Source organism: Poecilia reticulata, chromosome 2 (genome assembly GCF_904066995.2).
Source record: "Poecilia reticulata chromosome 2, P_reticulata-male-v2, whole genome shotgun sequence".
NCBI classification, from domain to species: Eukaryota; Metazoa; Chordata; class Actinopteri; order Cyprinodontiformes; family Poeciliidae; genus Poecilia; species Poecilia reticulata.
The window spans coordinates 41,660,448-41,688,179 of NC_088831.1; the positions used below are offsets into that span (position 1 = coordinate 41,660,448).

General features: G+C 40.4%; 1 protein-coding gene across 23 annotated transcripts in view; it reads left to right on the plus strand.

Annotated features, from left to right (window-relative positions):
* The window catches only part of ttn.2 (titin, tandem duplicate 2), a 214,487-nt gene that overhangs the window by 85,787 nt on the left and 100,968 nt on the right, over nucleotides 1-27,732 (plus strand). For 14 of the 23 annotated variants that reach the window (XM_081604655.1, XM_081604658.1, XM_081604656.1 and 11 more), the window contains 30 exons: nucleotides 925-990; nucleotides 1,180-1,761; nucleotides 2,032-2,100; nucleotides 8,164-8,229; nucleotides 8,419-8,502; nucleotides 8,585-8,656; nucleotides 8,950-8,994; nucleotides 10,131-11,765; nucleotides 12,247-12,297; nucleotides 12,383-12,781; nucleotides 13,494-13,772; nucleotides 14,223-14,492; nucleotides 14,588-14,727; nucleotides 14,810-14,936; nucleotides 15,722-15,988; nucleotides 16,108-16,374; nucleotides 16,585-16,848; nucleotides 17,372-17,511; nucleotides 17,678-17,804; nucleotides 18,031-18,297; nucleotides 18,998-19,264; nucleotides 19,392-19,658; nucleotides 20,040-20,179; nucleotides 20,339-20,465; nucleotides 21,923-22,065; nucleotides 24,016-24,139; nucleotides 25,473-25,739; nucleotides 26,167-26,264; nucleotides 26,358-26,526; nucleotides 27,161-27,430. In XM_081604655.1, coding sequence (XP_081460781.1) covers nucleotides 925-990; nucleotides 1,180-1,761; nucleotides 2,032-2,100; nucleotides 8,164-8,229; nucleotides 8,419-8,502; nucleotides 8,585-8,656; nucleotides 8,950-8,994; nucleotides 10,131-11,765; nucleotides 12,247-12,297; nucleotides 12,383-12,781; nucleotides 13,494-13,772; nucleotides 14,223-14,492; nucleotides 14,588-14,727; nucleotides 14,810-14,936; nucleotides 15,722-15,988; nucleotides 16,108-16,374; nucleotides 16,585-16,848; nucleotides 17,372-17,511; nucleotides 17,678-17,804; nucleotides 18,031-18,297; nucleotides 18,998-19,264; nucleotides 19,392-19,658; nucleotides 20,040-20,179; nucleotides 20,339-20,465; nucleotides 21,923-22,065; nucleotides 24,016-24,139; nucleotides 25,473-25,739; nucleotides 26,167-26,264; nucleotides 26,358-26,526; nucleotides 27,161-27,430 — 7,089 coding nt within the window. The remainder of the gene's footprint in view (nucleotides 1-924; nucleotides 991-1,179; nucleotides 1,762-2,031; nucleotides 2,101-8,163; nucleotides 8,230-8,418; nucleotides 8,503-8,584; nucleotides 8,657-8,949; nucleotides 8,995-10,130; nucleotides 11,766-12,246; nucleotides 12,298-12,382; nucleotides 12,782-13,493; nucleotides 13,773-14,222; nucleotides 14,493-14,587; nucleotides 14,728-14,809; nucleotides 14,937-15,721; nucleotides 15,989-16,107; nucleotides 16,375-16,584; nucleotides 16,849-17,371; nucleotides 17,512-17,677; nucleotides 17,805-18,030; nucleotides 18,298-18,997; nucleotides 19,265-19,391; nucleotides 19,659-20,039; nucleotides 20,180-20,338; nucleotides 20,466-21,922; nucleotides 22,066-24,015; nucleotides 24,140-25,472; nucleotides 25,740-26,166; nucleotides 26,265-26,357; nucleotides 26,527-27,160; nucleotides 27,431-27,732) is intronic. The other 9 variants (XM_081604664.1, XM_081604666.1, XM_081604667.1 and 6 more) reach the window with 5 other exon arrangements.

A 27,732-nucleotide genomic window follows, 5' to 3' on the forward strand; every position in this document is an offset into this window, starting at 1 on the left:
TATTGTTACTCTATTTTCGTATTATTTCGACTTTATTCTCGTAATTATAACTTTATTCTTGTAATTTTTTGTGTATTTAAACCTTTTTTCTCTAACTTTGAGCTGCACGTATGATGAATATCTAGAACAGTTTTTCAAAGTGATGGCCACCGGGGGGCGCTGGAGAGAAACTTGGAGGGAAGATTGGAAAAACCATTTAGTCCAGTTACTCTGTTATGTAATATTAAGGAATTTAATGCATTAAGTTCTGAGGAATCACTTGTGTTAACGTTGACGGTCCTAATTTTCAAATGACATAGCATCCTGGACACAGAGTAAGGTTGGGAAAAGAAAGTGATAACTGTGCGATTAGTGAGAAAAGGGTTCAAAAAGTGGAGAAGGGCCAAAAAAAAAGAAAAAAGAAAGAAGGAAGTGATATGATGGAAAAAGTGAACTTCAGATGTTAAATATTAGCAAGTCAAGCCTTCACAACAATGAAAAGTTGAATCAAATAACTATAAAATATCATACACTCTTAATTATTTAAAACAGGGAACCTTGAGGAAAAATGTGTTAATTTTTAAACGTGACAGCAAAACTGACCTCAGAACATCAAATATAGCTGAATTTCTCTTAACTTTTTATCCACATTTAGGCATCATTGGACATCTTTTTGCCTTTAAACCTGAGTATTTACACCTTATACTCAGAGTTGTTGTCTCCTCTACATCTTTACAAAAGAAATCATCCTGCATTTCGTATAATAATCAGAAAAGTTCCAGATTTTGCTGCTGGTTTCAGAACATCTTCCACGTCTCTTTAAACTCTCATATCTTTGTGTTTTCTGGATCTTTCTGTGTTTGTTTCTAACTGTCTTAACTTTATTTCTTTATAACAATCTTTTTCGATCTCACCATCTTGGGCTAAAAACAACTTGAATAAAAGAACCTGTAGTTGAGAAGACGGAGAAGATTCGTCAGGAGAAGAAAGTCTTTGTTCCTGTTGAAAAAGGTACCGACCGTCTGAAAACGAGATGGATTATTGTAACCGCATCCTCGTTGTTAAATCCTGATGATAAAATCCAGCAGGTTGGATTATCATCAGTCTTTGTATTAATCCCTCTAACGTAGATGTTTGTCTCTGTGTTTTATTCTCACCTCTTGGCGTCGCTGCATGACGCCTCTTCTTCTACAAAACCAGTTCTAACTGAGAAACCAGAAGAAACTCAGAGGAAACGGGAAGAGGAGAGAAAATCTGTTAAAATCTCTGAGATAAAACACAAAGTTAAAGCAAAAGTGACGGAAGATGAGTCTGAAGAGATCGAATCACCAGCAGACGAGTTAACAAAATGTTCAGTTAAAGAAGAGTTGGCCAGAAAAACAAGTGAAAAATTAGAGCTTATCAGTGTGAAATCTGAGAAAATCTCAGGAAAACTCAGCAGATCAGGAGAAGAAACTCACAGAGAAGAGAAAGAGACAGAAAGTAAATCAGAGCTAACTGAATTGGTTGCATCTTTTGAGATAACCGAAGAGGAAAAGGTGAGGTCTGCACCAGTGTTTGATGTAAAACCGGACCACTGCTCTGTAAAAGCAGAACTAGAGACCTCAGAGTCGATCACAGAGCTGGAGTTTATTACCAAGTTTGTGCCAAAAGAAGAGCAGCTGAAGTCTGAAGACGTTCCTCCTCAGAAACCCAAACTCTTAATCCAGGATCGGATGAAACCTTCAGTCTCTTTAAAACCAGAAGAAGAGATACAGATTCCCTCAGAAACAGCCTCTGGAGGTACCATCATTACGTCATATTTAACTGTTTCATCAGACTCTGGTGGGTTGGAGGTTGTTTATTCTTTATGCAATATCCTCAGCAACCACCAGGGGTCACCATTTCACGTCCATTCTTCTGTTTAACATCATTTTTCATCTTTTTATCCCATTTCTGAGTTTGTTTTGTCGCCTTCAAGCCGCCGCCTGTTGATGTTTTTGTCGTCTTTTGTTTCTCTTTTGTTTCTCTTAAATGTCCAAACCTAAAACTTAATTTGATTATTCTTTAAAGAAACTGAAGACAAACTCAAGAAGCTTCCTTCCAAACCTGCTGAGACAAAAGAAAAGAAAGTGGAGAAAGGTAGAAAATCGCAACCATTTAACCTCTTTATTGTCGATCATTTAACACCAACTGTTTGTGTCTGTTTGTTTCTAATCTCTTGGCACCGCCTCATGGTGCTTTCTCTTCACAACTGTTCAATTTTTCCAACCTTCAGCATCACTCACAGCTCTTGTAGCGGACGGGAAAAGAGCATCATGTGCAGAACACGAAGGTCCAAGTAAAGAACGCAAGAATATTGAATCTGAGACACAAGAAACCAGCAAAACAACTGAAGAAATTTCTGTTACTGAGGGTTTAGAGGAAATGGGCTTTTTTCCTTCAACTGACGAAAAGATTAATGTGATTAAAGTTCAGGATAAATCTAATGAACATAGACGAAAGAGATTGGTTCCCAAAGACATAGAAGAGCCGAAAGAAGCTGCTGAAACTGGAAAACATGAAATTCTTAATGTTTCTGCAGCAAACGGATTAATTACAAACAATAAATTTAAATACAAACCAAAAATATCTGTAATGGTAGAACAGGATACATCAGAACAAGCTCCTCAGAAAGATCTAGACTCAAACATTCATGAAGCTGATTCACATGAGGTTGTTGAAACAAAAGTTTTAACAAAACTCGCTGACATTCATACCAGGAGTTTAAAGAAAGAAGCTGCAGAGAAACCAAAACTGCTGACATTAGGTGGAGATGACACTTCACTTCAAGACAAAGAAACTTTTAGTGAAGTCAAAGTTTGTGAAAAGCGTCACATAGTCCCAGACAGGGAGTTCCCAGTTCCTGAGGAAGTTCCTCAGAAAACATCAATATCCACCAAGATGAGAAGACAGAGGTTTGCTAAAACTAAAGAAGCTCCAGGCAGAAAGATCCGATCAGAAAGCATCGCAGTGGAGGATGAGACTGAAGCAGAGACGCTTAGAAAAGATGGAAAACCTGAAACAGTTCGGAGATTTATCGACAAGAAATCACCGCAACCATCTGAGGAATGTACAGAAACTCAAACTGTTACTGAACTAGATCAGGTGACCATTAGTACAGTTAAAGATAAAACTCTTAAAGTTTATCCTCTTAAAGAGACTAAAAGTGTGCAGGAAGAAGAAAAAGTAAAAGAGGAAATTTTAGAAGAAGATGAATTACTGGCAGTTCATGAGCAATCTGGTCAAATAGACGGTGATCCGAAGGATTCAAGATCATTTAAAGAGAAAAGACAAAAACCAATAAAAACTAAAGGTGCTGTGGATAATCAACTACCAATAAAAACAGTTTTAATGAAGAAAGGGCTGCCAATCAAAGACAAAATGGCTGAGTTAGGTGAACAAAACAAAGTGGTCTCAGAACAACCTACAGAGTTTTTAACTGATGACCAACAAATCAGTGAAACAGATTTTCCTCCAAAGGAAGAGCATTTTATAAAGTTTGAGAAAACTGCAGATGTTTTACAGAAAGAAATTCCTTCAAAACCAGTTAAAACTAAGAAAACAACAAAAGATGATGAGCAAAAAGAAAAACCAGCATCTGAAGAAATGTTAACTACAGAGAGAATGAGCAAAGCTCAGGGGTTGATCATAGGACAAGACCAGATAAACATCAGTACAGTTACAGATAAAATGTTGAAGGTTTCTCCCTTTAAAGAGAAACAAGCAACACGGGAACAAGCAGAAAGAAAAGTTTCACACATAAACGCAGAAGAAATTGGTAAAGAAACAGAGAAACTTCCAGAAATGAGACAATCAGAGTTTTCAATCATTGAGGAAGTGAAAGAGACAGATGTTTCTCCAGAGGAATCAGTTTTATTCAAGTTTGTAAAACCTACAGATTCTTTGAACAAACATATCCCATTAAAACCAGCAGTAGCTGTGGACAAAACCATAAAACAAATAGTCAGTGAAGACAAAACGATGGTTGGTGATGAAGAAACACTTAAACCACCAAACATCAAAAAAACTGAGTCAGCATCTGGTGAAACCAAAGATTTAGGTTCTCCAAAGGTTTTTATTTCCTCAGAGAATAAAAAACAAAAGTTTCCCCAAACAATTGATATTTCAGATGAAGAAGCTTCACTTGTAATGAATAAAAGCACAAAAATAATTAAAGATGATCTACTTGACAAAGATAAAGAACAAGTATATCAACCAGCAGATGAAGATATGTTAACCAAAGAGAGAATTATCAAGCCTCAGGGGTCGATCATTGGTCAAGACCAGATAAAAACCAGTGCATTTAAAGAGAAAACTTTGAAAATTTCTCCAGAAGGGTCAACATCTGAGATAATAACTGAAGACAAGCAAATCCTGTCAAAAACCATCTGCCATTTGGATAAAACCAGCCTTACCTCTGTCAATGACAGAGCTGACAAACCTTTACCTAGAACCATGAAGCAAGAAAGATCTGCTGAAAATCTGTCAGAAATACAAGAAGGTGGATTTGCAACAGGTGAAGCTGAGGAAATGGACCAAACTGTAGAGGCAACAGATCAAGACATTCAACCAAAGTTAGTCGGAGATGGAGACAAAACTAAAACTGACAGAAGAGGAAAATCTACAAAACAACCATTTAAAGTAAAAATCTTAGATAAGGCTGATGTTCCAGCTAATGTAGAAGAAACTTCAGTTAGGAAAGAGGTTCAAGTAGACCAAAAGGTAGCTGAAGGGAGCACATCAACAGAGGAAGCCCTGAAAACCCAGAAGCTACGAAAGGCTGATGAGTTTCAGTCATTGCTTAAGGCTCAAGACACAGAAGATCAGGCATCTCGGACTGATGAGGATGTATCCAAACAGAGACCTTCAAAGAAACCTAAACCAGGTCCATCTCAGTTAGAAAAACACAAAACATTCGCAGTTAAAGAAGTTCACGCCACAGAGGCGATAGTTGATGAGTTAGAGGGTTTTAAACCGACACAAAAAGAACCTGAGAAAGTACAGAGAAAGACAACAGTGGTTGGAAAGGAAGAAGCTGAAATACAACAGAAACCAGAAGATACTGATGATAGGGTCAGAGACTTAAAGATCTTTAATAAACTAGAGGAGACTGAAGTTCTGGGAAATATTTCAATAGAGAAACATCTAAGAGACACAGAAAATGCAGAAGGAATTATTGAAGTGGACAAAATCACCACAAGTCGTCCAGCTGAGGAGATGAAAACTTCAAACACAGAAACTGAAGCTGCAAGAAAAGGACAGAAAACAGAAGAATCCAACCAGATTTCACAAGAAGTAACTGAAGAGGAGAAGTTGGACCAAGCAGAAATTATACAAGATGGTGCAAGAAAGAAATCCAATTCTCTGAAAGCAAAAGATATAAAATTTCAAGACAAAGAGACCAAGGCAACTGTTTTCAAACATGGATATGGACATTTTACTCCAGCTGAAGAAGCTGAAACACCAAAAACATTAATGAAACTTTCTGTGGCTCCTGTGATGGACGTGGCGTTCGAAACATCTGGTGTAGCCGTAGATGACAGTGAAGCCTCGACTCTGAAGAAGTCTAAACAAATAAAGGTAGAAGATGGAGCAGACAAGCTGCCTACAAGAGTAGAGCAAGATCAATTAAAGTCTCAAGTTAGATCAGAACCAAAAGCCGAGGAAGTTCCTCTTGAAAAAGTTAAAGTCCCTGACAAACCAGCTTCATTTCCTCCCAAATGCATGAACCAAACCGAAACAAAAGATGGAGAACTTTCCAGGACGGTAAGAGTAAAACAAGAACATGGAGAAATTAGCCAGATTTTTCCAGAAACAAAACAGCAGAAAGCAGTCGCAGCTGCAACTTTGGTGGAGATACCGTCTGAAAAACATCTCATCACTGATGTTGGTGACTTTAAGTCAGACTGTTTACAAAGATCTACAGCTCCTGATAACCTGGAGACAAATGTTGAAACGGTAACAAAGAAAATGTTTGACTCAGTCAGTCCAGATGAGGTAGAGAACAAGGTGAAAAACCTCACAACAGACAAAGCTAGTGAAGATAAAACACAACAGAGGGTGAAACGTAGAGAGAAGTCACCAAACGAAAGCTTTACATCTAAAACAGAAACAATTAGAGGTGGTTTTCATGACGTTTCCCAGACTGCAATGATGGAGCAGCAGGAAGCAAAACAAAAAGTTTCAAAGACACCGGTTATGGATGTGGTGTATGAAAAATCAATGCATGCACGCACCCAAGAGATGCTAGATACCACACATACATGTATATCCCCTGATTCTCAAGTAAAAGACGTTAGACCAGAAGAAGCTGTTTATACGTCAGGTGATGTTTCTGTTCTAATAGAAAGATCCACAAAAGATCAAATACGTGCATTAGATCAGCCTGAAGAGATTGAAGTGAATGTTAGGGAACTAAAGCTCAAAACAGGAAGAAAATCATTTGTTGAAGCAGAAACTTTGCAAAGTCAAGATGAACTAATCAGTCCTACAGACCTTCCTTCACAAATTACTGCATATAGAGGAGATAAATCTGATGCTACAGTTCAGGCAAAGACGGTTCCAGCGAAAGAAAAGGCAGCAACTATTAGTTTAGGAAAAATAGTCTCTCTGACGTCTACACCCAATGTGACGTCTAAGGAATCGGACACAACTGAAGGAAGAAGAGAATATCTTAGAGATTCAAAGTCGTCAGAGCAACCAATTGAACCCAACATGTCTGCTGGTGTTCGACGTAAAGACAAACAGGCAGAGACAGAACTAACCCAAGGTCCGCCTGGCTTTGAGCCCTCAGTAACAGATAGACCCAAAGTCAGCACCACTGGCTACCCATCAGAACACGCCAGAACCACACCACATATCCACTTCATGCTTCCAAAAACACACGAAACCAGAACCGAGGCAGAAAGCCAAGGAATGCAGTCCGTCACAGAAACGAAGGGTCTGACTGCGGAGCCAGAAGAGACAGAAAATCTCTTTCTTCAAGAAACATCCAGAGGTACAGAGGAGGAAAACTATCACTGAGCACAAGTTTCTGATCTGAGCACCTGACATCACTTCCTGTGGGGATTCTCCACATCCATATCACCGTCCAGAAGGACCTCCATGTCATGTCACCCATTCTGTTCAAGCACAATCTGTCTTCACTTGCCTGGTATGTTTCCATTACAAATGTGTCCAAAACTATCTTGATATTCTGCTTTTATGTTGGAAAAAAAACGCAGTTTCACAATTGTGGTAATTCCATTAAATGAGGAACGCAGTTAAAATCACATAATTAAGTTTGTTCAAGTCTTTAAATAAATAACAGTGACATCATCATTATGTTATCTTTTCTGCCAGTATTATCGTCCATCTGGTAATCACATGTCTTGTGCTATGCAAAAAAAAACATTTCCATTGTAGTTTTGTGAAATAAACTAATTCCAATAAAGCCAAAAAACCAACTCATTCTAGCACAAAAACTTTTGACTAAAAAAATTTTTTTTTCTGTAAATTGTGTGTTTCCGTTAACATTTATTATCATATTTCGACTTTGTGCAATTATAAGATCAATGGAAATTTGCTACTGACCATTTAATTTCACAAATTGGAATTGCAAAAATAAATTAGCTTAATGGAAACATGCCACTTTTGAAAAAACTAATGTTTTTCTATAAACTTTTTGCGCTAAGATAAGGTGGTTTTTATCCTTTAAAGAGACTAGTGTATTTTATAAAACTGTAATGGAAGCATTTTTTCGAGTCACACCAGTCGTGATGAACAATCAGATGTTACAACTTAGGGAAAAGATGAAGAAAACGACAGGTAGGCGGATGATGGAACGGCAAGTTTTTAATGAAATATTGTGTGAACAAACTTATTCATGTGTGATTTTATTTGTATCTTATTTAATGGATGCACCACAATTGAAAAATTTTGTTTTTTCATCATCATCACAATATCAACAAAGTTTTGCACACATCTGTAATGGAAACGCAGCTGGATTGCGTTGGATTTTCCCCCTTGCCGTTTCTCTAACTCTTCTATCCAGTGTGTGTCTGAACCAGTGCGGTGAGGCTGTTTGGTTTTCCAGCTGCCTAAAGGCTGGTTTTTCTTTGCCGTGCTTCTGTTCTTACCTCTGTCTGAATGTTTGTCTGATTGTTGTCTTATTCATCTTTTAAGCTGTTGTGAAGGAGAAGGAGTTGTCTCCAGAACCCAAAGAAGTGAAGCCAGCTCCTCCTCCAGAAGGTATTCAACTTTCTTTGGTTTTAAAGGCATTCGTGACAGAATGCGCTCTTGGAAAAAAGCAAATCTTTGAAACTTTATCCTGAACGCCGAGGTCCGAAAATGATCTCTTGGGTTTAAACGTCTCTGAGTTCAGATTAACATGTTCTTAAGACGTTTGTGTACATTTTCATCTTTTCTTTGTACCTGAAGAAATCAAACCAAAAGTTGGAGAAGCCCCCAAAAGACCTGAAGTTACTCAAAAGAAAATCCCTCCAGCAGAGGAAACAATACCAGGTATTCAGACAGAAAACGGTTCAAGGAATGTTTGGGTGCTAGTTTGCCAAACATCTGATTAATCTAATTAATCTCTTGAAAGTGGTCAAGCCTGTTGTGAAGGCTGAAGAACTGACTAAGGTGGTTCCAGAAGAAGAAAAGCCAGCTCTGAAAGGTAGAGGACCTCCAGAGAACCGTCCTCTTTATCTTTTCAATTAAAGCCATCTTTTAAAACCTCTTATTTCATCACCAGACATTCGTGTCTTTACTAATATGGGTCATGTTGACCTTTTCCTTGTTAGTGCAACAAAAGCATGCAATTTTTTAAACATCTTGTTATATCTCACCTTAATTCTTCACCTCTACTGTGCGATAATTAAATGTTTCCTACAGTCTTCAAGGAAAACGAGTCATATTGTTATTAATAACCAAAACCTAATGAGTTTCTTCATTATCCTTCTGTATTAGATGAAACCAAAGGACCGGTCCAGACACCAGGAGGAGTCCAGAAAGGTAAGACCTCTTCTCACTGTACCTCGAAACAACCAGCAGATGGCAGCAAATCTACACCTGAACACAATGTTGGGCGCCAAAGCAAACCATCACTAATTGCTGCTTTGTTATGCTCAATACAGAAATTACTTGGCATTAACTTGAGAAATAAGCATCTCAACTAATCAGATATTTGACTTTTAAGAAAATGGACCCTGATTAATTGCACTATCAGCTGCATTTTCTGCATTATCTTGCAGCTTATTACTCACAAGGCAAATAGCATGTATGATATGCTAGCACCAGCACCAAAAAATGCATCAGATTGCATTTTTTTTGCTTCTGAATAAGAGAGGAAACAAGTTCAAATTCAGATCTACATCAGAGCGTGATAGTTTTAATGTAAAGCTACCTTACAGCTTTCTTTTACACTATAATCATTTTCAGCTAACAGAAGGTAAAAATTAAATCATGGTTTATGTAATCATGGGACGTTTCTGCTCTAAATGTATAATATAAAGTTTAAATATGGGAGACATTATTAGCTGGATAGTCCAATTTGAAGTGGAAATCTGTTTTGATGACGGCGTTATGAGTTAGACGGATGTGCAAAGTTTGATTTACAAGTGTTAGCAAACACTAAATATGCACTATAATAAATACGGCCAAGAATGTTTTCACAAATATAAAAGAAAATGAGGTCTGTGCAGTTTTATTTTAAATTTTCTCATTGTATTAATTAGTTTAAATTACCCTGCAGTGCCTTGCAAAAAGTATTGATGTTACCTGACTTTTTTTCACAATTTATCACTTCACAACCACCAACTTTAGTGTATTCATTGGCTTTTTAATGATTTTACAAAAACAAGTAGTGTGCAGTTGTTTTCAGTCCCCTTTACTTTGATACTCTAAAATAAAATTCTGAACATGGGCCAGTGAATCCACCAGTGTTTAATATGATGTTGGATCTTTGTTGAAATACGTTGGGATTTGTGGTTGTAATGTGACAAAATGTGAAATATTATTTCTCTTCTTATATCTCTGTGTTTAGCATATTTGTTGAACACTTTCTACAACGTTATATGTGTGTTCTGTGTTGAAAGAACTGTGATGTCAGTCCTGTGTCATTCAGTAATGTCAGACCTTTACTGCCTCAGAAACTGTTCAGCACAAAAAGGGTAAAATACAAGTCACAGAGGACGGGACGTTTGAGATTCCCACCTTGAAGAAAGCAACCAGAGTCATGAGGGAAGTGGAAGAGGAGCAAGAGGTCGTCACACTGAAGAAGGTCCCATCAGTTCCACTGACAGAATCTGAAGAGGAACAAAAACCTCAGAAAGTCACCAAAACCACCGTTTTCCATGCCGAAGAAATGGTGCAGGAAGAAGAGTCTTTTGAGATGTCTGTTGTCACCAGACGGACTGTTGAAGAAAGAAAACCCAAAGAGAAACCTGATGTGGTGAAAAAGCCAGACGTTATCAAGCCTAAAGTGGAAGAAGAAAAAGAAACTCCAAAAGACGCTTGGACCCGCCAGAAGCCCGCCCCTAAAGATGAGAAACCAGAAGACAAGTTCTCTCTTAAGAAAACCCCAAAAGCACCAAAAGAAGAGGAACCTGCTCCTCCCAGTGCAGCACCGAAAAAAGTGAAAAAGTTGCCCTTATCTGAAGCTGAACCAGAAGTAGTCAAGCTCAAACCTTTTGAGAAGCCTGTTGAACCTTTAGAAGAGCCAGAGAAAGATAAGAAGGAGAAGCCAGAGAGAGATATTGTGCCTTTCCAGAAGGGAGAAAGGATCCCGCGAGAGATGGAACCCAAAGAGCCAGCAAAGAAACCTGCGGAGGCACTCCCTGAGGTAAAGGAGCCTCCAACTAAGGTACCAAAGCCAGCAGATAAAAAGAAAGCTCCAGAGAAAGAGCCAGAGGAAATCAAAGCACCAACTAAAGGGAAGAAAATCCCAACAGCAGAACAGGAAGTGGAAAGCGTCAAACTGAAGCCCTTCTCCAAACCTTCCAAAGAAGCTGAGGAGCCTGAGAAGAAACCACCAGAGGAGAAAGACAGGAAACCATCTGATGACCTGCAGCGCCGTCGCACCAGTCCTGATGAAGAACCAAAAGCAAAAGAGCCAGAGGCCAAGCCCAAGAAACCTGAGGTCCCTGAAGCTCCTGAGAAAAAGCCAGAGAAGCCAAAGGAGGAGGTAGACACAGCTCTAACAGAGAAGACACCTGACAAGAAGCCTGAGAAGACTCCAGAGGAGGTCAAACCTAAGGCTTTGGAGCCAAAGAAAGGAGTTATACCCAAGTCTAAAGAGGAGAAGGAAGACGTAGCACTGAAGCCAGCGGAGCAGCTCAAAAAGGCAGAGCTGAAAAAGACTCCTTCTCCTAAAGTTGAAAAACTCAAGGAGGTAGAAGCAGCTCCGGCTGAGAGGAGGCCGAGCATTGACAAACTTAAAAAAGAGCCAAAAAGCGTTTCACCCAAAGACTCCGTTGAAGCTGCAACTCTTAAAAAGGTCCCAAAGAAACCATCACCAGAAGAGGCAAAGGCTGTCAAACCAGCAGAGCCTGGCAAAAAGAAAGTTCCCGCAGTGAAGGAGATCTCTCCCGGGGCTGTGCAAATAAAGAAGGTCGCCACTCAGCCAGAGGAGGAGGTGTTTGAAGAGGAGGCAGAGGAAGAGGCTGAGCTGGAGGAAGAGGAAGCCTGGGGCTGGGAGCTGGTTCCACGGGACAGCTATGGCTCAGAGGACTGGGAAGGTGAAGGAGAAGAAGGTGCCTTGGAGGTTCCTGGGGTAACCCAGAGAGGTGAGAAGGTGGCAACCCCAACGTGTTGGGTGGCGACCAAGAAAAATTTGAAAAATCCTCCATTCATGCCTTCAATAATCTCCATCCATTCCCACCATGCTTTCCATCTAAATCCCTCCTGCGGATCATTTAGTTGTGTTTTTTGTGTTTGTGTCCATCACATCCATCTCTTCCAGACGGTTTTGTTAAGTCATCTGCGTTTGTCTGCCATTTCATTCTCATCTGCCCAACATGTGTTCATCCCACCATAACGCCATCTTTACATTCATGTCATCACCTAATGGTGTGAAAACTGTGTCATTGTGAAAATGTAATAATAATCATAGTTCATTATTCTGTTTGTCTGCCTTCATTTAATTACTTCATGTCTTTAATTCCTGACGAAAACAACATTGCATATGGCCATCCATTTGCTTGTTCATAAAAAAAACAAACAGTTTCATTGTTAAGCAGTAGATTAATGGTAATTGTTTCTAAACAGAGGGGCAACCGGCAGAGGAAGCAGGAAGAGGCAGAGGCAGAGGGCTAAAACGTAAGTGTGCTTTTTTAATGTCCACACCAGTTCTCAAAAATATCATTGTTTAGACTCATGTCTGTATGTAAAAATCCTCTTTCAGCCAAGCAGACACCATCGCCCGGAGAGGGCAGAGGTCGGGGCATGAAGCCTGGTGGCAGAGGCGGCCCCACACCACCAGAGGAACCTTTTGCAGGCTTCAAACTCAAAGCTGTTCCCCTGAAGTTCATCAAGAAGCTTGAAAATATTGTCCTCAAGGAGGCCGAGTCCATCGGTTCATCGGCCGTGTTTGAGTGTGAGGTTTCACCCTCTACGGCCATCACCTCCTGGATGAAAGATGGCGGCAACCTGCGTGAAAGTCCCAAGCACAAGTTCACTTCTGACGGCAAAGATCGGAAGCTGCACATCATTGATGTGCAGCTGTCCGACACTGGAGAATACACCTGCGTGGCCAAGAATGCTGGAAAGGAGATTTCTTGCACTGCTAAGCTCATAGTTGAAGGTAATCCAGCTGCATTTGGTTAATCATACCAACGCTGTTTCAGATACTTTACGAGTCTTTTTATTTGGCCCTCTAGACTTCAGAGGGAAACGCAACTAGAACCTTCAGGATAGGGCTGGACAATAAATCAAAAACAATATGTATTATCTATTGGATACAGTATCAATTGATAATATATCCGATAGCATGTTCAATAACTTCACTAAACTCCAATTTACAACCACATATCATTCTGGGGGATTTAGACAAAGGAAAGGCTTTAGCTACTCAAACGATCAAGACTAGCTAAGCAAGGTTGGTGACATGAAATAAATCAGTCACTCATTCTTTGGTTACCAAGCAACAACCTGTTGATTAACTTGTGGTTACCTAGCAGCAACCTGTTAAGTAACCTGCACTGCAGCAGTTTAATGTTTCGCCACTGTCCTTCATAACTGCTTAAAAATAATTAACAACAGCAGGGAATGAAAACTGTGGATAAAACAGGGAAGGCCCCACCACTTTCTTGTGAGTTTTACAATATTTAGAGGTTTTAAACAAAAACAAATTGGAAAGTAATGATATCGGTCAATATGAAACTCTGATATGTTTTTCAGTCATATCTTCCAACCCTACTCCAGTATAACAGTTGTGTCCTTCATACATTCATTCCCAACCAGCCCTCTGAGAACATTCATGATCTTGACTTGACCGTCTTTCTGTATTCTCGCAGAGCTTCCTGTAAAATGGATCAAGGAGTTGGAACCAGAGAACTCGGCCATCCTGGGCCAGCCCATCTACATATCCTGCGAGCTGAGCAAAGAGAGGGACGTGGTCTGGAAGAAGAATGGTGAAGTCCTCAAGAAAAAGGAGGGCAAGATTCAAATCAACATTATTGGATTGCAGCATGCCGTGACCATCCAAGGCTCCACGCTAGAAGACGCTGGTACCTACACCTGTGAAGTGTCAGGACAGGAGGACGTCGTGACCACCACAAACGTCAAAGTGCTCGGTAAGACAAAGGGAGGTGTCAAATACATGTATATTAAAACAGAACTGGAAGTTAGGTGACCATGTCAGCCAATGTTAGGACTAATTCCTATTCCTCCGTGACCTTTACCCTCCATTTTTCAGAGGTATGGATCCTTTTATAGGGGGAACAAGGAGTAGCCATCGTCTTTCCCTTCAGCTGGGCTGTAAGGGGTCTTTTGGATGGTTGCATGACCATTATTCCTTGATCCCCAAAGGAAAAAGGGTGCATACCTTATTAGTATGAATGAAAAATGTGAAGGTTGGGCCAGGGCAAGGACAAAGCAGGAGTCTTCTAGAATCTAACCTTGAAAGATTAGATAAATTAACTTCAGACTAGGTTTATTTTTGGTTTATCTGCCAACTCTCACCAAATTAATCACATTGTGAATAGTATGCCAATCTCTGACTAAGAGATATTTAACTCCAACAGAGATTATTAAAGACTGGATAGTAAAACCACTTAGAGACCAGCATGTGAAACCAAAGGCCAATGCCACATTTAAGTGTGAGCTCTTCAGAGACACTCCCAACTGGAAGTGGGTCAAAGGAGAGAACGAGCTCACTCCATCAGACAAGGTTGAGATCACGAAGGACGGAAAGGAGCTGACGCTGACCATTAAGAACTGCCAGCCGGACGACGTAGCAGAATATGCCATGGAGGTGGAAGGACGCATCTATACCGCCAAGCTAACGCTAGGAGGTTGTATTTCTTTCGACTGCTATCCCCTGAAAGAGTTTCTACAGGTTAGTATTGACGGTGTTACATATTTACAAGCAGTAAATACCTGTTTCCAGAGCGTGAAGCTGAGATCCTGAGGCCTTTGGCCAGTATAGAGGTGGTAGAGAAGGAAGATGCTGCATTTGAAACAGAAATATCTGAGGATGATGTTCCAGGAGAATGGAAACTCAAAGGAGAGGTTTTGACCAGATCTCCGGTATGACTTTTTCTCATAAGGTTGTACATAATATATGTCAGCGTTGACTATTCTTTTAATAGTAGTGCAATGTAATCATCAGACGTGTGACATCCAAATGGAGGGTACGGTTCGTAGGCTCACACTGAAAAACTGCCAGTTGGATCAGGCCGGGGAAGTGTCATACCAGGCCCTGAACGCCATCACAGCCGCAATGCTAAATGTCAAAGGTAAGAGGCGTTCCTGGTCCCCCACAAAACCCCAATGGAGCCTGATTCTTGGAATTTAGCTGTGAAAATAAAGGTGTAAGGTCTGCGAGGAATCAAATAAAGCCGAAAGGCATATCAAAGCAGACCTTAGACCTTTATTCAAAAGGGCGGATGAGCCAGGTAAGATGAGAAGGAACTCCAGTGCTCGTTTTGTGGGGTTAATAGTTTATCCTGTCATGTTGTTTTGTCTGTCCTATCTATAGAAAATATAAAGATATATGTAGATCTGTTCATTATTATGTCAGTGTCTTTCAGTCCTGTGTTTTGTATGTATTCCTTTCAGCAGTGCCCTGTCTAGTTTATAGTTTCCTTATATTTAGCTAATATAACAACATTTAGAAGATCTTTGAGTTGGAGTTTGCAGAGCAGAAGTAAAGTGAAGCTTTCTGGAAGAAAAGAAAGATGTGCCATCATCTTCAACATTTCATGTCAACTGAACAAGAGGTTGGACACTTGAATCCAGTGACTAAGAAGTGCCCTGATGACACCGTTTATACTCTACATCTGCAGTCCTTGAAGACCACCAATTGATTTTTTTACACTTATCAAAGAGCTGGAAGATGAGTAGAGTCCATCTGAAGAACACCAGAAGAAATCTCTAACTAGCTTTCTCCAGATTCAACCAGGATCACTCAGAACGTAGATGACAGTGTAAACAGGGCTCTGGCTGTTGACTGTTGTGTTTTTGTGTTGTTCTGTTGTGTTTGTTGATGTGTTGTGCCCTGTGTCAACCCCACCCCAACCAGAAATCGAGATGGACTTTGTTGTCCCGCTGAAGGATGTTTCTGTGCCAGAAAAGAAACAGGCTAAGTTTGAATGCACCATCACCAAGGATGTCGCCAAGGTCATGTGGTATAAAGGGGCTGACATCATCACCCCAGACCAAAAGTACGACATCATCGATGATGGGAAGAAACACATGCTGGTCATCAACTGCTGCGAGTTTGATGACGAGGATGAATATACAATTGAGGTTTTGGGCAAAACTTCCACAGCTAGACTCACCGTCGAGGGTAAGTGCCAGCTTTCCATCACCGAGTGTCAAAATGGCACAGAGATTAGCCATTTTGACTTAACTCACTGAGTGGGTTCCCTCCTCCTGTATGAACATGTTTTATGAATATGATTGTAGGTATCAGGCTCAGATTTGTCTCACCACTAAAGGACCAAACCGTAAAGGAGGGCAGTACAGCTCGCTTTGAGCTGGAGCTCTCTCATGAGAACATCCCTGTCACTTGGTACAAGAACGACGTTAAAATTCATCCGAGCAGAACCGTCGTCACTCACACGGATGGAAAGAAACACATACTAGAAATTAAGGACGTGACTCTCGACGATATCTGCCAAATTAAGGCCGAGGCCAAAGGAATTCCTTCCATGGCCAACTTGACAGTTATAGGTATCCACATTCACTCAATTCTTTGCAAAGTTTCTCCATGTTTATGTCTGTTGAGGTCCCAAAAATGCCTCATTCTGTCTGTAGTAAGAAATTGTTGGACTGTGTTGTCTGTCTGTTCCTCCCATCCGTCTTTGTTGAGTTATCTTCTGTTGCATGCATTATTTGTCGTACATTCGGTTCGAAGAGTCATCATAAATCTTCCCGTTCCAGAGGGAGATCCCTACTTCACGATTAAGCTGCAGGACTATACTGCAGTCGAGAAAGACGAAGTGGTTCTAGATTGTGAGCTCAGCAAAGACGTTGATGTCATGTGGTACCACAACGAGGCCGAGATCAAGGCCTCAAAGATGGTGGCCATCAAGGCTGAGGGCAAGAGGAGAACACTAATCATCAAGAAAGTTGGTGACAAAGATAAGGGACAGTATGTATGTGACTGTGGGACAGACAAAACGACAGCTGAGCTTCACATCGAAGGTAACTGACTCACCCGTGTTGAGCCACCTTCATCTCCATGGATCCTCATCACCTTCACTTTCACCATCTTCTAACCCCACCTCAAAGCATCTTTTTTCTCATAATTTTTTGAGTTACTACTCTGTCATCTTTGTTCTCTCCAAGAGCAAAGCTTCTAGCTTCACCAAGTGATTCTGGTCTTTTGAAAACCTGGATATTGTCTCTTTTGAAGCAGAAGCACTCTTGTCTTCTTTCTAGATTCTTTTGCACACAGCTACTCTAACAAACCATCATTTCTTTATTAAAAAACTATTTTATTGATCTTCATTGCCTGTTGGCCAGTTTGGTTCTTTATGGTCCAAAGAGTTTGGCCTTAACCCCGAATTCCCTTTTATACTTCCAACAAATAACACTACTGTTTGTCTACTTTCACCTACCGTCTCCATATCTGTGTCAGTTAATGTTGTATCAGTTAATGTTGTCTTTGTGTTGAAATTTTTAATGTCTCCAATGAGAGAAATTTGTCCCCTTTCTTGAACGCCAGCTCGGCACATCAAGGTGGTTCGGCCCATGTATGGTGCCGAGGCCTCAGAAGGAGAGACGGTTCGATTCGAAGTCGAACTCAGTGAGGACGACGTTCACGGCCAGTGGAGGCTAAACGGAGAAGTCCTCAGTCCTTCTGCTGTACGTCCCATTAAACCACCTCTCTGACCTTCATGTGACTTTATTTTAGTTGACATGTTTAATTGAGGAATTGCCAGCTCCTCCATCAGCTTCCCCCCATCCTAATCACTCTTCATTGATTGCTCATGTTTTTGGTAAAATACTCAAGTTTGTTGGCTGCTTGCAGGACATTGAAATTGTGGAAGATGGCGCCAAACACACTCTGGTTTTGTACAACTGCAAACTGCCCCAAACAGGGGAGCTTGTGTTCACCGCCGCCAACGCCAAGTGTTCTGCTAACCTGAAAGTGAAGGGTGAGCTTCCTCTTCCAAAACTGTCAAAAAATAAAAGCTGAAGCTTGTCTTCCTGCTTTTTTGGCAACTACAAGATAGCACAGATGTAATAGTGATTTACAGTTTGGGGTAAATGCTATTACACTGCATAAAGGACCAACCATCCGTCATTGTGGTACCTTCAGGCAAACTGGCCTGATCGAAACACTCTCCCTTTAATGTTAACTCTTTCCTTCTGAACCAACAGAGCTTCCCATCTCTTTCATTACCCCATTGGCCGATGTGCATGTGTACGAGAAAGACGAAGCTAAGTTTGAGTTGGAAATTTCACGAGAGCCCAAAAGCTTCCGTTGGCTCAAAGGAACTCAGGAATTGTCAAACGACGATAAGTTTGAAATCCAAGTAGATGGAAAACGACACACTCTAGTCGTAAAATCTGCCAAATATGAAGATGAAGCCAAATACATGTTTGAGGCTGAGGATAAGAGGACGTCTGGAAAACTGATTATTAAAGGTAAATTGAGTTGGAGCCTCTGTATTTTATCACACAGGGATAGTTTTATTTGGACACCACTCACTGAACGATGTGAATGTTTGCTTAAAGCCTTTAAATTATAAAAATTATCAGGAAAAATCAACAGCTGAAACCTTTGTGGCATTGAGAAAAACTCCAACAGAGAATATTTCAAATAGTAGATCCAGGAAAACTGCATAAAAAATGTCCCTTCTTTTAGTAATTCAATTCATAAACTCATAAACTAACTAAATATTAAGTACAGTAGATTTGTTACATACAGACACAGTTCAAGTGTTTATTGCTGGAAAGTTTGATGCCAGCTTACAGCTAATGATCCAAAAGAAGAATTTTATATAAGACAAATAAAAATATTTTTATAGAGGAATGTTCTGACCATAATATGGCCTATAACTGCAGCTGGAGTCAGAGCTTCAAGAACCACCACACAAAGATGTATCCAGGTTATAGTCTTCAACTATTGATTTTCTGGTATTAAGGCAGCCCAGAACCAGAGGCAACTTCAGAAACTTCAGAATGCTCTGCACCGTATGGAGAAACTATAAACTATATATCTGTGGATATGTTTGTTAAAGTCTTTAAGCAAACATTTTCAAACATCCACACAACCTCACAATCACAATCTTCCCAACTGGAACAACATTGTATTTACTTCCCTGTAAATGTAATTTTTTATCAGGTATTCGCCTTGAGTTTATCAAGCCGATTAAAGACGTAACCGTGAAGGAACGAGAAACCGCAGAGTTCAGCGTTGAACTGTCTCATGACAAGATTCCAGTAGTTTGGTACAGAAATGAAGTGCGCCTGCACCCCAGCAAGCTGGTGCACATGTCGGAGGAAGGCAGATCACACACACTGGCCTTCAAGGAGGTCACAATCGATGATACCTCCATGATTAAGGTGGAGGCAATGGGAAAGACATCAGAGGCAATGCTAACTGTTCTCGGTTAGTATCAGTCTCCCTTCAGCAGGATGTGAATTCTGGCTGTTGATCAGCTGAAAACAAGATTAGTACCTCATCTCTGTGGTTTTAGTTTTGTTTTGAACTGCTTGTTACGGGTGTCTGCTTGCAGAGGGCGACCTCTACTTTACAGTAAAACTCCAGAACTACACCGCGGTCGAGAAGGACGAGGCGATCTTGTCCTGCGAACTGAGCAAGACCGCCGCCGAGGTCAAGTGGTTCAAAGACGGTAACGAAATCTTTGCGTCCAGGAACGTTCTCTTCCAATCCGACGGCAGGAAGCGAATGTTGGTCATCAAGAAATCGGCGAAGAAAGACAGGGGGGCTTACACCTGCAACTGTGGCACTGACAAAACCACAGCAGAGCTGGACATCGAAGGTAATGAATGCCTGCCGCCCTCCAGACCCCGACATTACCGCAGAGTCGGCGTCACTGAAACCTCACCTGTACCTGGACTGATGCTCACCTCGGTCTCCATTCTTCATCTTCATGTCTTCAACTTTCACTTTGAGTCTTTTAACACCTCATGATTCAACCATAACCTTTAGGATTCACAACATTCTTCACAATAATTCACTTTTAGCTCCATGTTTTCGTTTCTGACTCTCTCTCTTTGCACCATCGGTAAGGTGCAACACCCCGACCGGTTGCATGCCTTCATGTCTCTGTCTGTCCCCATCATCTCCATGGCAACCGTTTTCTCACGCGGACTGAGCCTCGCTCTGGTTTTGCTCTAAACGCGTCTCTGAACCTCCACAGAGCGCAACATTAAGATTGTCCGCCCGCTGTACAGCGTGGAGGTCACAGAGACCGAGACGGCCTCGTTTGAAACGCAGATTTCTGAAGACGACATCCACGCCACCTGGAAACTGAAGGGCGAGACGCTCCACCCGTCTGCTGTAAGACAACGCTGACCAATCCTCTAACGGGAAATAAATCCACGTTTCCCCAATAAGAGTTGATGTTTTATTTTTGACGAAACCTCATCTTTCAGTTTTGTTGTGCACGGTCAGCACTCCCGTTTGAATGATCGCTGACCTGTGGGTGTTTGTTGTCAGGATGTGGAGATAAAGGAGGAAGGAGCACGACACACTTTGACACTCTTCTGCTGCAGAATGGATATGGCCGGAAGCGTTGACTTCTCTGCAGCGAATGCAAAGTCTTCAGCGCATCTCAGAGTCAAAGGTGACAAAAAAAAATCACAGACACCTGGTTAAAAACGGGCGTCGCTTCTTTTTATTGACGGTTCTGGGAACCAGCTTCTTCTTATTCCGGATCGGGATGCCTTATGTTCGTATTGTGTGTTATGTCTTTATGTTTGTTGAGTCGCCAGATTTTATCTTTGTAATTTTATCCCAGTGGAATCGACGTTGGTGAAGATTCCTCAAATCGCATACCTCCCCGTGAAATAAAACCAACATTTAGTTGCTTCTTTTAACATTTGGTAGATATAAATATTTATGTTACTTCACAGGTGGAATATCTCCTCAGGTATGACGTGGAGAGATACAACCAATAAAGTTTAGAGGTTGGCGATGAACATCTGCAACAAAACAAACCAAACCAAGAAAAATTAGGAAAGAATACCCATAACTTTTACTTCACCATGAAGCCAAGATATTTCAGATTTAATTTCATGGACTTTATGTGTTCTATTGAATTCTTGCTTTCCAGAAGAAGTTAGATGTTTAAGTGATTGTAATGAAGATCCTTGAAAAACTGAGTCCATACGTGCGTTTCCATTACAAATGTCAATATGTTTCCTGTTGGAGACAAACAGGAAACATCTTGGCTCCACTCTGAGCCACAGGAAACTTAAGTCAAAGGAATCTGAGTGTTTTTTCGAACCTGTTGTTTTCATATCGTCCAGATGGTTTTGACTTTATTCAACACAAAAATCACCACATAAACCGATGATGTGGGATGCATCTTATATTTAAACTGATACCCAATGTTATTTACAGGTAGCTATGTTGCTTCAGATGCCTAGAGTGACTATAAACACATCCGCTGGCTGTCAACAACACTGTCAATCTCTCTTTAACTGGCTGTTAGTGGCTTTAATTCAGGCATGTGAAGAAGCCTGTTGTAAATACTTCAAAGTGCTTGTTTATCCAAACGGACATCCTGAAGCTCCACTTGGCCCGTGTTACCTAAACTTCCTTAACCGAATTACTTAGTTCTTCAATGAAGTGTTGGGTAACTCCCGCCAGGAGCGTCACATTCTCCTTTTCCAAGGAAAATGCAGGCGTGATTGACAGGAACAGATTGACTTCCCCTCATGGTTTTGGCAGACGTGGGCCGTTAACCAATCGGGCCCCTCAGTTATTTTAGAACCTGGATGCCTTATCAAGCGCAGGTCCTCAGTGGTTGGCAGTGGGAGAGGTCATGACCCTGCGACTAACTGGTTTCCTTAGACGTTGCTCCTCTGACGCCAGGTCGTATGCTAATGAGCCTGGCCTCAGTGCCAAGTTGCATTGCGGCTGGCTTCAGTCGCCCTCCGCGCACCCAGCACCCTGTCGTTACCTCAAACACCATGAGGATTGGCCACTGAGGATCTGCTGCATCTCTGTGGGGATTTCTTGGAGTCTATTGACCAGTTTGAGGGGAGGGACTGACCATGTCTTCTCCCCAACCCAAAGGCCGGGTGATCTCCCTGGTGAGGCCCCTGAAGAACATCACAGTGACTGCCGGGGAGACCGCCACCTTCCAGTGCGAGCTGTCCTGCGACGACATCCCCGTTGATTGGTACCTGGGGGAGACGAAGCTGGAGTCAAGTGACAGAGTGAGTCCCGTCACACCTGACACACCTGTTTGTCCACTTCCTGTCCAACCCAGGTGCTGGCTCTGGTCCAGAATCAGTCCCCTGTGTTTCCCTGCAGCTTCCTGTGCTGCGACTGCCTGTTCATATAAGGTCCTGCAGGTGGAGGTTCGGAATTACAGCTGAGCATTCGATCCTGGTTTTGAGATAACGCAAGCAGGGGGTGTTTTCTGCCCTGCAAGCGCTTCTGTGGGTTTATTTTTAACAGCCGCCAGAGGCCGCAGAGCAGGGCAGGTGGGAACTGCAGATATTTGTTAGCTTCAACTTTACATCTCTGGGCAAATGTCTCGCTAGTTCTGCTGGACCCGGAAAGAATTTCCTGTCATAAAGATGTATTAATTTGATAATATAGGGCAACTTGAGACCTTCTTAGGAAACCCAATCCCTCTGTGCAACATGCGGAAGGGGAGTAGGACACTGGGAAAAAAAATCTGGAAAAAGTCAGAATTCTGAGATTAAAGTTGGAATTCTGAGATAAAACAATCAGACTAATGGAAAACAGTCTGAATTATGAGGAAAAAAAGGTCAGAATTTTTATAATAAAGTTGCCATTTTGAAAAAAAAAAAAAAAACTCTGAATTCTGAGAAAAAAAGTTCTGAGGGGAAAAAATTTCAGAACTCTAAGATTAAAATGATCTTCCCCCAAACAGCTGCTTTATTTGAGAGATGAGGGAGAATTTTTTAAAAATATTCTCATATACAGTTTTGTGCTCTGACAGGTCCTGCATCACATACAAGCAGGAGTTGAAATCTGTCATCAGGGGTTAGAGGTCCTGTAGTTTAAATTTGAGGAAGGAAAGCAGCTGTGCTTTTCAGTTTTAGCTGTTAGGGCTCTGTGGTCAGGCCATGTATGAGCAGCTCATAGAGAAAATGTTCAGGCCAGAGTGAATGGTCAGTATAATGAATGGTGAGGACTGATATGATGTAGCCAGGAAAATCTGAGAAGATGTAAGAAAGAAGGACGTTAAAGTATAGGAGAACCTGTCTAGCCAAACAACACCCAGAGCAAATCCTGTTATCCTGCATTTCCATTACAAATGTTCACAAAACCATGTTAAGATTCATCTGTCGAAAAAACACACTTTTGCAATTGCAGTCTTTCCTTTAAATAAGAACCGCATCGCATGTGAATAAGTTTGTTCACGCAATAAGTCATTAAAAAACACGAGGTCCATCCTCCTCCTATCACTTCCTGTCGTCGTCTTCGTTTTTCCTGCCAGTAGTAACATCCGGTTGTTGATCACATGACCCGTGTGATGAGAAAAAAATGTTTTCATTGCAGTTTTGTGTGAGTACGGTCCAAACTCCTTACCAGTTGGTGGCGATAATGCTTCCTTTTGTTGTTTGTCAATCAGCAATTAAACAAAAAAAACTTTTTGTGCAAAATACACAAATTTTGAAATAGCCACAAAAACACCTCATCCTACTGCAAATTTTTATAGAAAAATGTGAGTTTCTTCTGAAATTGGTATGTTTCTTAAGTTTTTTTAAGCAAATTTATTTTCTTAATTCCAATTTGAGCAATCATATGGCAACAGAAACACAGCTAGTGTAGCAGGCCTGTTCTGCAGCTTAACAGCTGTTTAGTAGTTTAAATTATAACCTTGTTAGTTCAACCTGTTGATTTATTAAGTTAAGCAATACTTAAATAGATGATAATATTCAGCATGAGATGGTCTTTCCTGATGTCCCCAACAGGGCAGATTGTGATCATGGCAAGTTGTTCTTCTCTAGCTAACCTGACAGGCACAGCTCAGGGCCTCAATAACCCTTAAGATAACTCAAGCAGGCCTTTAAATTTTTAAAGGCTTTTTTATTATTATTATCAATAATAAAAAAATAAGCTAAAAAGTTTCCCATACAAATACCTCCTGTAAAGTAAACCTTGTGTAACCAACTTTGTTGAACCTTCAGGTTGTGTTCAAGGATGAAGGAAAAACCTACAGTGTCACGGTGAGAGACGTCCAACTGAGTGAAGCTGGACGAGTCAAACTCACCGCCAAAGACTTTGAGACGGAGGCCACCCTGACTGTCAAAGGTAAGGCTCCCACTCAGTTACTCTACTGGAGACACCTGGTTTATAGACCAGATTTACTCAGTTGAAACGTTAGAATTCACGCTGTAAAGGCCAACCTGTTATTGTAACTACAGCAGAGGCTTTTATTTTGGTGACTTTCTTGTTGAGGTAGCTATGGTAACGGAACAGAAAGGTTAACATCAAACAGCTTGAATTTCAATTAGATGTTTTCAAATTTTGGAAAGCCAACCTGTTATTGTAACTACAGAAGAGGCTTTTATTTTGGTGACTTTCTTGTTGAGGTAGCTATGGTAACGGAACAGAAAGGTTAACATCAAACAGCTTGAATTTCAATTAGATGTTTTCAAATTTTGGAAAGCCCTTAAAAATGCACAGTTTTGTAATAAAATGCAATATGACATTTGATCAAAAACCTAAATTTACAAAAGTGTTATTTACAGTTGAAACCAGATATTTTCAAAAACCTAATAATTTTTCTCACTATCACAAGCTAAATCAGACTAAACTTTTATTGTTGTAGGTCAGTTAGAATTTCCAAAATTGTTTCTATTCGATAAATGCCAGAAAATGTAACATGAAAATGTTTTTGATTTTTTTGTAACTTTCTTTGTATATTGTTTTTAAGCATTTAATTTGAGCAGGAAGGTCATTTACCTTTACACAATTTAAAGTTGGAAACATTATTCACAGTGAGTACACCTAATAAAAATACAGACATTTTTTTTCTCACTGTCTGAAGTTAAATCAGACTAAACTTTTATTGTTTTAGGTCATTTAGAATTGTTAAAATAATTTCTATTTTCTAAATACCAGAAAACTTTTTTTAAGATGTTTTTGTAACTTTTTGGATATTTTGAGCAGGAAGAACATTTACTTTAACACAAATAGTTTTGATTGTTTCAATGTCCATCAATCCATCCATTTTCTTTACACCCTTGTCCCTTAGTGGGGTCAGGAGAGGTGCTGGTGCCTATCTCCAGCTTGTTTCAATGTCATGAATGCTTATTATTCCTAATTTCTCAATGACTTATTTGATCTGTAACTGAAATAAAGGTTGACTTATATTTGTTTTATGTGAAACAACAACATTTTAATGCTTTGTTCTTGAACCAGACATTTCAAAGCATACAATTTTGTTGTATTTTAGTTTAATGTGCCCCTTTGTAGAATACACAGTACCGTCACAACATTACTGATAACAGTAATAATAGTGAACTGAAACTTGAAAAGGTCTTGAATTTTACTGTGGGACAAATGTACAAGCACTGCATGTAAAATACCTAAAGTAGGTAAATAGAAACTGAACCGTTGCCCTTTGCGTTTGTACATCCAGAGCCGCCTGTCGAGTTCACCAGACCTCTGCAGGACCAAACGGTGGAGGAGAAAACCACCGCCACGCTCGAGTGTGAAGTTTCCAGAGCAAACGGAGAGGTCCAGTGGCTCAGGGACGACCAGGAGATCCGCAAGACGAAGAAGTATGAAATCCTGGCAGAGGGCTGCAAGAGAACGCTGGTCATCCACGAGTGCACGCTGGACGACTCGAAGACCTACACCTGCGACGCCAAAGACTTCAAGACGTCCTGCTTCCTCACGGTGGAAAGTGAGTACAGCTGGAAGGGGAAAATTATAGGTAGACATGAAAAATATTATTTCAAATGCAATAAGAGAAACTTCAACCACTTGGAAAACTCACGCAGAGACGAAATAATTATTATTTTAGTTATTGATTATCAGATTAAAAAATTGGCTCATTATGCAGATTTCTCATTGAAGGTTTTTACAAAATATTAGAAATACATTAGAATATGCAAATAAGTAATTAAATTTCAATTTTAGATAAGAAAATAAACATTTTATTGCCTACATTAGTTATGAAAGGCATCTTCCTTAATCAAAACTAATAATTGGAGTTAGGAAACCCTAGGGGTGAATTCACACCAGCCCTGTTTGAGCTTCACTTCGTCATAGAACCAAAAATTCAAATTATCTGTTAAAGTAACTGTGTGGATCTCGTTTTGTGTGGACAGCTGCCCGTGTCGAGTTCTCCAAGCCTCTCCATGATGTTGAGGTTCGGGAGAAGGAAACTGCCAGGTTTGAGTGTGAAGTTTCCAGAGAGGACGCTAAAGTAAGAAAAGCACTTTTCTTTTTATTTGTTCATCAGAAGCTAAACCCAGTTCTCCTGTCTGAGTAAATGATCTTCTTCCTGCTTTCTCCACAGATCACCTGGCTGAAGGATGGAACTGAAATCAGAAAAGGAAAGAAGTATGAAATTATTGCACAAGGCCGCCAACACATCCTTCTCGTCCACAAGGCTGCGTTTGATGACGAAGCTGAATACGAATGTGACGCACAGACCTCCAAATCCTCCGGCATGCTCACCGTTGTTGGTAAGAAAAGAAAAACAAAGATCAGGTTTTCTCCAGTTGGGAAGAAAAAACAGGAGATCACATAAAGTGGACTGACACCAGAGTAGAGATGGTTCTGATGTTCTTGATTTTTTTTTTAAATGTTCAGTTTTACTCACATTTCTGTTGATCTACTGTTGCTCCAGTGGGACACATAGTGGCTGTTGTACATTAAAGAAAAAATTCAGCCAATAATCACAGAAATTTTCTTTAAAAACTTTTGAAACTCAGAAAATTTCCAAAAGTTGAAAATTAGTAGAGTTATTATTATTATACATTGCCTGTTTTATGTTTAAAGATGCATCTATTTAATTAATTAATGCAAATTAATAAAATAAACAAATAAAGATAATAAAAAGAAATTTAACAGAGCATTACTTAGTATTGCTAATCTATCCTTTGAGCTTCTCCTCCTTTTTATTTCTTACTTTATGAGGATAAATCGGTTGGGGCCAGCAGATGTTAATAGATTTTTTTAAAGGTTTTTCATTCTTTTGCTATAATTTAAATTTGTAGACTAAAATATTTTCTAAATTTTGACCAGCTACATATCAAGACATTCTCGATTTATTGATAACTGAACGTTTCTCTGCTGAATCTTTTCCTGTCGTTGCAGAGGAAGAAACTACTTTCACTAAAAACCTGCCGAACGTCGAGGGAACGGAGACGGACAGCGTGAGGCTGATCTGTGAGATCTCCAAGCCCAACGCTGACGTCACCTGGTACAAAGGCGACAAGGAGCTGCCAGACGGCGGCCGCTATGAACACATCATCGATGGCAAGAAGAGGATTCTCCTCATCAAGGACCTGAAGACAGACGACGCCGGAGAATACAGCTGCAGGCTGAGCACCGGCACCAAAACCACCGGAAACCTCAAGATCAACGGTAAAGACTTTTAAAAAGTCATGTTTAGTTGTTTACCGCATTTCAGCAACAAGGCAGTAAAATATAAACAAAGCAATCAATTAGTAAACAGTAATAAACATTAGATTTTGTCAAATGCCATCATCAAAATCGTCAAGCAAATACACATCAAATTATTCCTAAATGTTTCAGGAGTTTTGTTTCTGTTCAACTGGAGAAAGTTGTGGCACATCCACACTTTTAACTGTTCAGTCCTTGGATGGGTTCAGAGTCATCTGGTGGCATCATAATGTAGATGTGTTTATTATTTCTTGTTATAACCT